At 34.9% G+C, this 12,871-nt stretch overlaps 2 protein-coding genes across 2 annotated transcripts in view; both read right to left on the bottom strand.

Annotated features, from left to right (window-relative positions):
* The window catches only part of LOC108575028 (lateral signaling target protein 2 homolog), a 45,187-nt gene extending 39,788 nt beyond the window's left edge, over window positions 1-5,399 (bottom strand). The window contains 1 exon segment of the mRNA XM_017937724.1: window positions 5,155-5,399. Within this exon segment, the coding sequence (XP_017793213.1) occupies window positions 5,155-5,190 (36 nt within the window). The 5' untranslated portion in view covers window positions 5,191-5,399.
* Window positions 5,400-9,555: 4,156 nt separating this feature from the next.
* Window positions 9,556-12,871, bottom strand: part of LOC108575053 — a 23,870-nt gene continuing 20,554 nt past the window's right edge. The window contains exons 5-8 of the mRNA XM_017937759.1: window positions 11,340-11,638; window positions 10,681-10,864; window positions 10,422-10,600; window positions 9,556-10,097 (exon numbers count right to left, since the gene is read on the bottom strand). Coding sequence (XP_017793248.1) covers window positions 9,647-10,097; window positions 10,422-10,600; window positions 10,681-10,864; window positions 11,340-11,638 — 1,113 coding nt within the window. The 3' untranslated portion in view covers window positions 9,556-9,646. The remainder of the gene's footprint in view (window positions 10,098-10,421; window positions 10,601-10,680; window positions 10,865-11,339; window positions 11,639-12,871) is intronic.

Raw genomic sequence — 12,871 nt, 5'->3', positions numbered from 1 at the left:
CTGGTCTGGTCGTTCGCTGTCGAACAAGTTTACCAGCTTTGCGTTGTAAAGCAAGCTCTAATCAGATAATTCTATTACGAAAACTGTTGGAATTTTTCTTTTAGGATATAGGGATAAATTATTGGTTAATTGGTATGTTGGATATTTTGTCTAATTTATACCGAAGTTTATTTTAAGTTAATAGTAGTGTTTGACAAGATATGGTATTTCTTGTAAAAAAAAAATCGAATACAGAGTAACCTTACATTATAAGGTTAGTAACAGACGTATACTATAATTTACATTGTATGTATTGATAAAAGATAGAAAATTAACCAGTTTATCAATGCATACATATATGCAAGGGTATACTAAATATTCTATTTTACCTTCAGAAACCATTTTCCAATGAAACGATTATGTGAAAAATATCTCGATACTTTAAATTCTCTTCTTACAGGTAAACACGACTGCTTATTAAAATACAAGTGTATCCACGCGTGCGCGCGCACTCACGCGCAGAGAGAGAGAGAGAGAGAGAGAGAATGAACCGAAGAGTTTCACGCCATTCGAGTGTATCGCCACTTACAACATTGTGCAGCTGCACCGATTCGCCCGGTAACGATTATCACCCTGTCCTCCTATCAAAATGCAGCCTGACACTCTAATTGGGACAAGCACGATATCTCATTTCGCGGCACGGTATAGAGTTAAATGAAAGTGTCTCGTTGAACACGGCCTAATGTTAAATGGATTTTGTTCCGGCGAGTACCGGTTACAATCAAACGAAACCAACCTGCACCAACATGATTCCAACCGGCTATCTAGATTCTTGAACGTGTATTTTCTGGACATATTACATATTTCTCGTGGACATTAGTATTCCATTTTCTACAGATTCGGCGAAGCTCTGTATTTCAGACTTTGGGTTTTGCACTGCCACATTCTGTATATCTAATGTAACTCTGTCAGAGATTATGAAGTCTAGGTTGTATTAAATTGTTGGATCATTTGAAAGCAGTCGTTTAATTAGATATTGTGTTTTATATGAGTTTGGTATATCTGTAGTTAATTGTAAAATTGTTAAAAGGATTGTACTAATCTTTAAATTGTAAACTTTATATAAAAAAGAATATCAATGACTTTAAGAAAGAATAATATTTGAAAGAAACTCGTTGTACTTTATTTATTCAATATGTAGACATTGTAATTTACATGAAGAATAGCTTTAACTGTTTAACAGTGAAATAAAGAAAATCGTTAATTTCTGTGTATCGATGATTCTTCACACAAAAGAATAAAGAGGAGAGGAAACTTTTTTTTATAGGACATAAGTAATATCCATTGAAGTAAGAAAAGAAGTTCTGAATAAGCACATGTTCTTAAAACCCATTCTTACCGGGATATTAATGGTATTCTTTGTTACCTTTACAACAGATATTCTGTGTGATTTCCTTTCACTCCAATGTGGATTTCAACTCGTCGACGCAAAGAAATATGTAGGTCTTTTGAAAATTTCTATTTTCGTTCGCATCTCGCGACAGGTACCGCGAGAACTTGTCCTACTGGAACCTTGCAAGTGATAAGTCAAAAATTGAAATCTGAGATCCTTCGAGATCCAATAAATGAATGTTCTCGTTTCATTCGCTTTTCACGATCAATTAAAAAGATAACTTGAGAAAAAAATGATAATTGAAAATTTTTTTGTCTCTTTTCTTACGCCTAGAAACTTTACTAGTGCAAACGCTTAGGAAGCTTAGGGTGGTTTACATGCTACCACGCATCCAAAACGGTAAACACGCTTGAGCGACTATCTGCAGACACGCGTCTGCAAAGGGTTAAACACACTTGGGAATGATCAATAAAATCAACATATGTATGCGGGCAAACAAAAAGAGCAGCAGTTAACACTAAAATCCAAGTACACCATTATATTGTTACTTTCGAATTAATGATAAAGTTGAACGTAACATTATACACTATCTGTAATAGCTTTCTTAATACTATCACTTTAATATTAAAACTACAATATTGATTTAATAACGTAACAATAACGATCGATGATACAATTATCTTGATTAATATTAATGCAAAAAATAATATAAAGCGTATAGAAATAATTCTTCGTAGAACAAAAACAAATATGTCAAAAATAATTCGTAAAGAATATAAAAAATTATCCAAAAAAAATAATATTATGAAGTATAAAAATATCTTTTCTCGCCAAATGAATGAATGAATGACGAAGCAAAATAATCTTCCACTCGACGCAATGGCCGCGGAGACAGGATCGTGCACTTCCGAACATGCACAACCCAAAGGAAAGTTGGTATCTACAGGCTTAAGGCTGATACAGTTGCGACTCGCGAGCGAGCAGCATCGATTTACTACACTAAGTCTCTTTCACTCGGAGAGTAATAAGACAGAACGTTAATCAAGTTTAACTCGAGTCGACGGGAGAACGAGAAAACGTTTACCTCGATTGTTCGATATGCGAGAAAATAAAAAAAAAAAGGAAAAGCACAAAACAAACAAAAAAGTAGTTGAATGAAATGAAATAAGATAAATTAGAATGAAATTAAAAAAGAGAAAACTGGTACAACGTGTTTACGTTGAATTCGAGAAGCTAATGGATCAACAATCGTTCTAGAGTAAATTTTTCCCAATACGTTTCGAGAACGCGTTGAACCTGATCCAAGCATGGTCAAGGCACCGTAAACTAACTGAAATCTTTTACTTTCCCACCGCGGCGTAAACTTGAAAAGTGTGCTACAAACACGCCTTTCGTCCACGGCCAACGAAGCTGCAACCGAGAGTGCACACGCTAATCCCCGCAAGAAACCGGTACGATTTGGTCGACACGAGATTAAAACGCCACAGTCCAGTTGCGCTTCGCGTGCTTTTATGTTCAATGGTAGAAGAAGAAATTTGGAATACGACGAGAGATTAGTTCTTCGTTTGTCGACTTACGTTAATTCACTGTGAAGATATAAAATCTGAGATACCTTGAAATTCGTTGATTTTGAAAATTAAGAAACATACGATGGATGCAATGTTAATGTTTATGAAATATAATTGAAAATACATTATCTATACGTAATTGGGAATACTTAGATATACGTAAAAATACTGTGAACTTTAAGTAATGCTAATTAACTGAATGGTAGTTAATATTAATATTTAAAGACTGAGTCACGCGCTTTCTAGTGCTTAATAGTGCATATACACGTAAAAGGACGGGTCATGAATTTCTCGTGTTCACTTGTCGTTGAATGAAACGAACTGTAATGTTAAACGATGCATATTACAAAATATTTTCAGCATATTTTACTCCAAAGAAAGCTGTTTTTATGTTATCTCTTGATTACTATGCAATGTAAACTTTGTTCTTTTTTCAACGACAAACAGATTTTTGAAAATGTTTCAATAAACCATGCTTTATTGCAATGACGATCGAATGATCCATAAAAAATACCCATAATACCGTCATGCAACGTTATGTAATCAACAATGAATTTTCCAATTTACTTGTTCAATGTACAAATCACAAGTTCCGTGACAATTTGTCATTAAGGTGTTAATTACTGTCTTAACATCCACTTAATTACATCAAATGAAGAAAATTATGGCTTCCTGACATTAAAGAGCTATAAATATATTTCAACAATTCTAACAATACAAAAAATCACTGAAAATATCGAACAACTTTCTCAACATCCAAAACATCGCAAGAGATACTTTCTAAACCTGTCATTCTGCTAAAAGATATCAATGATATTTCATCATATAATAATGTTAGGTTATACCAAGGAAAAAAATTCATTCCCAAGAGTATGAAAATTAATTTAAAATTAGCATTAGAATTTGGCGAAAAATTAATTGTAAATTAATACGAAAACATGTCGCTGGCTTCATGACAGCTCGTTCAACGTGGGTCACGTGATGCCATATATGTGTCAGTCTGAACAATCTACCATGTACGCGCATAAAGACGTGTCATCAGATACTAATCATCGAGAATCGGTTTGGTGAGAATAACGGAGAGACGTTTCGTCGTGCTGCATCATTTCCCAACAACCGTCAAGTAATGATCGAAGCAATGAGGAAGCATCTTCGAAAAAGAGACGGAACACCGTCCTCTTGTCGCGTTTTCACGTGTGCGACGGTGGTATACACCTTCGAAAGCTGGCGACAAACACAGCTGCAACAAGGACAGAAAATCTTTTCCTGATACGTGCGAGGAATCAACGACATTGACGAATATTTCTACACAACAGAAACGCGTGACGCATTAATTAAACAGCGTTACGTGCTTCTAAGGATATCCTTAAATCTGTAGTCTGGTAATTTTCTACAAAATTCTTCCTTTGTTTGCCGTCCAACAATTCGAGTTATTGAGGTTAAGCGCGACAGATGCTAGTCATGTGATTTTTCGATGTAGGTTATCAGCAACGAAAGAGAAAGTACCTCGGCAAATACGAAATACGCTGAAATACGACACAAACACGGAATACCTGTGTGGTCTATGTAGTTGGAATGTTAATAAAGGAAAGCAGAAAGCATGTGTCTTTACTTTTCTTTCTTATGAAAAACTAACGTGACTCTCAAACGAAGTAATCCATCGATGTGTCTTTCTACGCATTTTTAAATGGGTAAAAGAAAGTATCTTTGGGCTGAGAATAAACGTCGAAGTCATTTTGCGCCGAAAAATAAAAACCACCAGGCCCTATTACGTATCAGCTGATCAGGCCATGTTCCATAATCGTTACTTGCCTTTTCGATTGGTAGCGATATCTCGCTTTACGAAAATTTCGATAATTCTGGAGGACAGGAAATATCGAACTGTAAACAAGCACGAGAGTGGTAGCCGTGTGCGTATCAATGAAGTACGTGCTCATATATCACGCAGGTGTAATACGTCGCCCGAAGCACCTCGGGATATCGTGCGAATTTTCACGAAACAGGTGGCAACAGCGCGCAGGTCCAACATACAGAGACAGGGCCGAGGGACGAAGCAAAGAAGAACGAGCGCACGCGTTCGATCAGGTAACCAGTATGATGAGAAACGTACGGAGGCGGTGAAAGAGAGATAAAGAGGTGCAACGAAACCGTGAAACGGTTGCAAAGACGGGAACGATAAAACAACGGGTGTAGGAAAGAGCAGAAGGCGCGTACCTTAGGCCTGTAGAACCATTTTCTGATCGACTCCATCACAGGGCTGTCGAGGATGTCGGCAGGCTCACGGGCGAGTCGTCACTGCGCCTCTTGTGGCCAAAGCACTTGCAACATAGCGAAACACTACCAGACACCAATCGACCGCATACGAGATGGAATTCTTTCGTCCCGTATCACCGTTAAACGTACAACCATCGACGATTTCGGTCAGACCACGCATCCGAAACTACGCGTCAAACGTCAATCGCGCGTCCGTAAGACTGACTGACGAGCACGGACTGCAAAGGCGCAGCTCGCTGTTGCGCATGCGCTCACCAAAACATCATGGACGACGTGACGTTCCGATTTTTAACGAGACCGCCATCTATGCTCTGTTTAAATTCGTCGAATCATTACTGAGACGTTCTCTTTTAGAAATTAAAAAGAATAACAATTCAAATAATATCATGTAAATATTTCAGGTTCCTTCTTATCCTTATCTTTCATTAAATATGAAGAAGAATTCAGTTATTAATTAATAGTTTATTTTGTGTTTCGGAAGTGTTCAATTTCAAACTTTAAAATGTACAGTTTTTTAATAATGGTTTCTCTCGGTAGATAAAAGGGAAATTTATTTTATTCGAATTGAATTGGAAACAAATTGTTTTTTATTGGAAATTATAAAAGTATGCTGTATATTCACAGTAAGTTGTATTTGTTTTCTAATTGAATTTTTCGTACGATAATACGAAAATATGAAAGCAAATAATGAATAAAAAGAAATTTTGATTCAGTCAACTTTAACATTTTGAGGAAAACTATATTAATCAATTATATAAGCATCCAATTTTTGTTGCAATGCTTCAAATAATAATTTAAAAAATTTGAAAGACATGTACATAACTATTTCGTATAAATATTGGGTTACAAAATAAAATCACAAGAAATACACAGAAGGAATTTAATAATATTATCTTCAAATTTAACACATTTTGATCTACGTGACTAGATTATAAAAAAAAGCAATTAAAAATGTATGACTTTAACAATGTTAAATATTATGGATCACAAATTATGCACATATACATACGTAAGTTCCACATTTTAAGTATACATTTGGATTTAAAATTACAAAGTAGGTTTCAACAAATTCACTTAATATTAAAAAACTGTCTAAGCCTCAAGTTAATAAGATAATAAAAATAACGCAATGAATTCTACTATACAAGTACATGAATCACATAAACTATAACTTAAAACGAATTGCAATATAATGTTATACAAATTCCTTCGATTATGTTAACAAATTAATGTCATTAATGCAAAGCATAATTCTATGGAAAAAGAATAATGAAAACTTATACTACACTTTTACTTCTTGAGATTCATATACACATATAAAGAAGTGGAATGTATACTTCTACTATAATGAGTAATAAAGTTCTTAAATATCTAAAGTAGAATTCAAATGCACATAAATTTGAAACACATTCAAAGAAAGATCCCTCCCAATAAATTGTTGGGCTTAAATCTTAATAGAGTAGAAATAGAACACACCTTGTGCTTGTACTCTCAAGAAGTAATATATAAAGTTAATTTAGTTACTTTGCTTAAAACTTTTTGAAAATAATGTCGAGAATACATTTAACACTATATCTTCTATATCCTACAATAACTAAGTTGTAACTAGATTTAAAAGTTTTATTTTCAAACATTTTATAATAAAATTATTAACCAAGATGCGAGTCATTACAACTAATAAATATATATTACGAATTTTTTTTTTTCGTTACAAGGCAAGAATTTCAATTTTGGGAATAAAAACTTTCAGGTAGTTGAATACCACCAAACGTCATTAACATATATACATTAAACAGTGCTTGGCTCAAAAAGTTATAAGCAAAATGCTTCTTGTAAGTATAGATATTCTATGCTCAGTTTTGTGCAATAACACTTTTACCCAAGGCCGCCAAAGCAGGTCTTGCAATTTCGATTACATTCTTTATAATAATTTTCTCAAAAACTGTAAGTATTACAGTAAATACTGGTTACGTAACTACGGAAACATCTAATATTCGATACAAGCATCACTTTACATTTGCTTGAAAAATGCAAGGTTTTACTACACAGGTAGTAGTATCAACTCTTATTTTTTTCTGTTTTAAATGCAATGCACTACCACGTTTCACTTACGATCTATGCAAACTCACTACTTATCTAAGACATCTATATCACTTGAAATGAGAGTAGTTGAGTAACTTCTTGTCGTATTATATTACACAAAATTCTTTTTCATTTTGTTTTTGTGTTAAAATACTTGAATCACGTAATTCATCCATTGCAAGCATTCAAAGTCATAATTAATATATCTTTAATTGATTGCCACACAGTAGTTAAAATATTTCGAACAGTATGACCTAGTAGATATCACCTAAAATAAGAAACATCTAAGTGAATTATCCATATTATTGCACAGTGAACTATATCAGGAAACATTTTAAGCAATAAATGAATAATACGTTTTTTCTTTTCTTATCAATTACAGGCTTTCGTAATTATGTCGTATTATTTTAGAGATTGTATTTAATTTAAATCTTTTAAAATATACGATACTGATTTTATCATTCGTTTAATACTCAAACGATAATGTTAAATTTTATAAAATACACAGGTTCTAGTCAAAACTTTCTTAATAAAATATTGAACGTATATGTAGATATATTAAACAATTAGAATAAATTTCTTTTAGTAAAATAAGAATTTCTCAACTCTTTTTAGGCACAAAGTAGATACTTACAATAAATAAGTATACAATAAAAACTTTTTTTCAAACACTTTTAAAACATTAGTAAAGTCAGACTAATTACATCGTATAAACAATTTTTTTAAATTTGAACTATAATTTCCAAAATTTCAAGAATTTTCAAATATATTACGTTCAAATCAATTTCGTAACAATCGAACGTAACTTCATTTAACAAGACTTACAGGATATAAAAACATCAACGTGAAAATTCTGTTAAATTCCTTACATAAATTCCGTTAGTGAAAAGTTTTACAGAGAAAAATCTTTAAAAATTCAGTAAATCACATCCCGTTCTGTTTTGTACCAACATTATTTCTAGAATATAACTCCACATGTTTTTTGACATATAATTACCTAGAACCAGCGAAAACATTAATGTGAATTGGATTGGTGCTACTGTAATAATAATTCTATCGAAAAACACAGCAAGTATTCTCTGCGTTGTAAGACGAAAACCTAACTTTTTGATACAACTATAATACCATTTAGTCAATTCCTACTTAACTAGAAAAATCGAACCACATCTTCAGTTAGCATTCAATATCCAATTATTCGTTAAATGATACTCTTCTAATCAATGTTTAAAATGTGTGGCATGAAAAAAACAAGACGTGAAAAACGTATGTCCCTTTTCTAATACAAAGAAGTAATACAAAATGCTGCTTATTTACCAAACATCTTTGCAAGAAAAGGTACATATTAGGGCTGTCACGAAAATCCGAATACTCGATGTATTCGAATACCAGTAGAATTCGGATTTCAACTTTGGATAGTTGAACTATTCGAATGTGCCGAATATTTCGTACATTTCGAATATTCGAATATTTTACTTGATATGCCACTTAATTAGCGTTAATGTTATTTTTATTATTAATGGGTAAGGGGGCATCTACAAAGCGAATATAAACTTCGAAAAATAACATTTCAGTAATGGGAGGGAACACAAATGTTACAGTCCCTTAAAATCGTTTAGGGATTTCACCTCACCTCGAAATGGAGGCAATCGTGTGCACTCAACTGTACATTGCATACGCACAGCGATACATCGATCATATCGCTACTAATTATGACGAATGCCTTAGGAAAAAAAAATATATCTCAAACCCAATAGCACTGAATGTGGCCTACCTTCCCAAAATGTTGTATGCGAATATGTATTTGAATGAATAATTCGTATTCGAAATTATCGGAATTATTCGAATAGTTCGACTATTTTAAGTTTTACAGCCCTAGTACATATAACGATCAAATTTGAAAACAACTAATGTACGAAAATATCCGACAACTTCTAATGTGTATTGCGGATCGTATATACAAATTTCGTTCACAAACGTACCCATAAAAAAAAAAATAAACAGGAAATATCACACCAAGGGTTTCTCAGTGATTATTTAAAGACGCAATACAAATGCACAACAAATTATAAAAGTAGATGGCACATATGCTTCTGAAAATTAAACAATAAAAGGATAAAACTCATAAATTAAGATGCTACTCGTTGCAGCACTAGTAACTGATATAAAAGCAGGAAATAGAATAGTTGTTCATACTCGTGCTATTCTCTAGCGAACATAAAGCATAGGTTTTTCTGCGATGCATAAAAGAAAGATGTCGTTGGCAAGATGATAAAACTCTACTTTCGTTGACTTGAATGCATGTTACTGAGACTGGAGAATCGATTGTCCTCTCTTCCCTAAACCTCGTTGCTTAGCTAAACCCAAACTGCACTTTTCGGCACTGACAGAGCCATTTTATTATCCGAGCATTACGCTCCACAATGCTCGGTGGATCGCTGACCCTCTGATTGGAATCGTCGTTACCCATACCGACGCTGCAATCATTGTTCTGCCATTGACTACCCTGATTCGTTTGGTTATTTGCAGCCCACGAGTAAAGACCTAACGCCGAGTCGACCGAGCTAACGCTATCGAAAAATACAGGTGACGACGACTTCGAATCCGGCTTTGTGATACGCTGATAATTATCCGAATCGAGACCCAAACAGTCGAAAAAATTCTCGAGCTGAGTGATCGACCGTGGAGGTCGAGCAGGTACTTTGTTGGATCGACCATTGTCCTGGCGCCAATAACGGTCGCTAATATCTGATTTTGATCTCAGTATTGGTCGGCCACGGCCCTCTTTCCAGCCATCGGAAAACCTAATACAAAAGTGAGGTTATTATTTTTTTTACTTCGTGATTAAAAGAAAGAAGCAGAACCATTTTGTATAGCGGTCAAATTTACGAGACAGCCAGAGAACAGGTTATTAAATATCATTATTTATAATTCAATTTTTGTAATTAACAAAGTAAATATATCTTGACACAATTTTTTCATATTAAACCGTCTGAATTTTCAAAGGTAATTTTTTTCATACAAATCTTCAGATAAATAACTTTTATTATACATTTTTTACCAACATTCTCATTTATATTTTCTTGGCTTATCGCAAATTTCACATAATTCATCGGATACACGTCTACCTCGAATTGCACGTCGGACTATAATCCGTCTGACTGTTGCTGCTCTCAGACTCAGGACTGTAGCGTCTTACAACAGATGGTGGGGTACCGTTAGCGTAACTACCTCTTCTTGAACGATCTTTTTCCGTCGAGTGTTGAGTAGATGCACCGCTGTCACGACGTATATGACTCCAGCAATCCTGAATGAAAATATATTCGCTGGATGAATAGCGGTTTCTACTTTAAGCGTTACGAGACATCTTTATAGTTTTAACCATACCTGTATTACTGGCGGAGGTTCACTGCGAGGTGTACAATGCCCCGACGATCCACCGGAATCTCTCGCGGTCGCTCCGTGGCTTAATTTACTGGAACCTGATGACTTTTGCGTCCGACCACCGGCTGATAACACGCTACTGGTGTCGCAGCCACCTGAACCTAACGAACGTCTAATATGTCTGGAACTGGGATGGTAATAACTATATGAGAGTAATCATTTTATATTCTCTGAGCATTTGGGGGAGGATGCAAAATAAAAAATCACAAATACCAATCGTGAATTGTTTTACTATTTCAAATTTTCAAATGATATAAAATTTACATAACCTCGGGATAAAAATTTCAATATTTCAAACAAATATTAAATTCGTCAAAGATAGCTTACTTGCCTCCAAAAATTCTGAATATCTTAATCAATAAAACTTCAAAATATCTCAAAACAATTATCAACCCATTTGCATCGTTTGAAAAAAAAAAAAAAAATGAAAAATAGGCCCTTGACACTAAATTTCAGTAGTCTGCGATTATTCGCTATACTTATCACTTCCGTGACAGCGATCAGGAAAATGGCGCGTATGTGTATGTACGCTAACGATGCAGATGGGTGAAATTCTGTATTTATAACCGAAGAAGTGAAAAGCGTGGAAATGTTTTGAATACCTGCGATAACAGACTGCATCCCTTTTAAAACTGTGCTCCGAATAGTCCGAGCTTGTTTCACAATCCGGGCAATTACTCGACGATTGATGATGCCCGGATGGCTTCGACGAGTTGGTCGACGCACGTGGCGACAGGGACGCCCGCCGTCGCGTGCTCGTATGGAGGTCAGGCAAAGATTTGTGACACACGGTGTTCTCCACCGACGGCGAGCTGATCGACTTCCTTCCGGTTCGCCCGGACGTGTGCGAGTGCGAATTGCTACGGCCGAACTTGAAGCGGACATCTTGTTGCGGACAATGCTATAAATTCCAGCGAAAATCGATTTTTATGTAAACTCTCGTTCTAAACAATTTATCAGCACAGTTTTGTTCTACTGGGTGATTTTTGCGAGAGGAATCTACATCTGTAGATTTCCCAACTTGTGATAAAACGATAATATTAAAATTTTGCAACGAGAGTAAAAATAAATTTCAGGCGAAAATACAATTTGGCGATTATTAAAAAAAATTTGAAAAAATTAAACTATCAAATTATATACTCTCCAGTAAGAACTCGAGTAATTTTCTTTTAAACGCTGATTGTAAGTGAACTAATTGCATCGCGAGTTGCGAAAATTTCTCTCTACGATTTTCTTTTTACTATTTCCTTCGAACAAAGGGTGTAGTCCAATTATTAAAATCACCCGGTATGTAGATATAGTAGAGACTCGTACAACGTGGATTCATATGGCGCGAAGAATGGCGACAGATATAGTAGAACGCGGTAGATAAATTCCAAATTTCCACACCCTAATTGGAGCTACCGCGTGAAATAAAAGACATTACAGTGATATATCATCAAAGGTACGTTTCATATCTTTTCGTAACATATCTCTCATAAAATTCACGTATCCTCTCTGCAATTTAGACGCACAGAATGCAAATGTACGATACACTGTTCGAGAATTAGAAGAGACTATCTTGCGTTATGATTTGCACTGTCGTTTAGAAGTTAAACGATCCGATTTAACGAAACGACAAGTAAGAATATTCCGTGGCAACAGCGATGACAATTTCATCGTTCATGCGGTGCACGCGTTTAATAAAACAGCGGAAGAATATGTTTTCCGTGTAGAACTTGCGAACACGTGTACGTACAACTTCCGGTTCCTAACTCCGTTTCCTGTCTCCGGCACTTCGACAATTATAATTCATCACGAGGAAGCGAGCATACGTATTCACGGATAAAACGCGCGAAGCACTGTAATGCTGCGCGTTAACGGTGAATTAAGAAGTGGTGAATAAATTTCATTCGAGGAAAGAATTGAGTGAAACACGTGAGCCAATCTACGTCTGCAAAATTTTCTAACTTGTAGCGGAATTATAGTGTTAAAACTACGCGAAACGAGCAAGAATAAATTTCAAAGACAGACTTAGTCGATTATTGGCAAATTCGAAAAAGCGAATCCTTTGGATGTTTCCATGTTCAATCCGGACCGCGAAATTTTTCGCTTCGACGTTTCAGAATTTTAGAAAAATTAAAAAATTTAAATC

Source organism: Habropoda laboriosa, unplaced genomic scaffold (assembly GCF_001263275.1).
Source record: "Habropoda laboriosa isolate 0110345459 unplaced genomic scaffold, ASM126327v1 scaffold204, whole genome shotgun sequence".
NCBI classification, from domain to species: domain Eukaryota; kingdom Metazoa; phylum Arthropoda; class Insecta; order Hymenoptera; family Apidae; genus Habropoda; species Habropoda laboriosa.
Note: the sequence above shows the minus strand (reverse complement) of the source record. Positions and strands in the feature narration are given on the sequence as shown.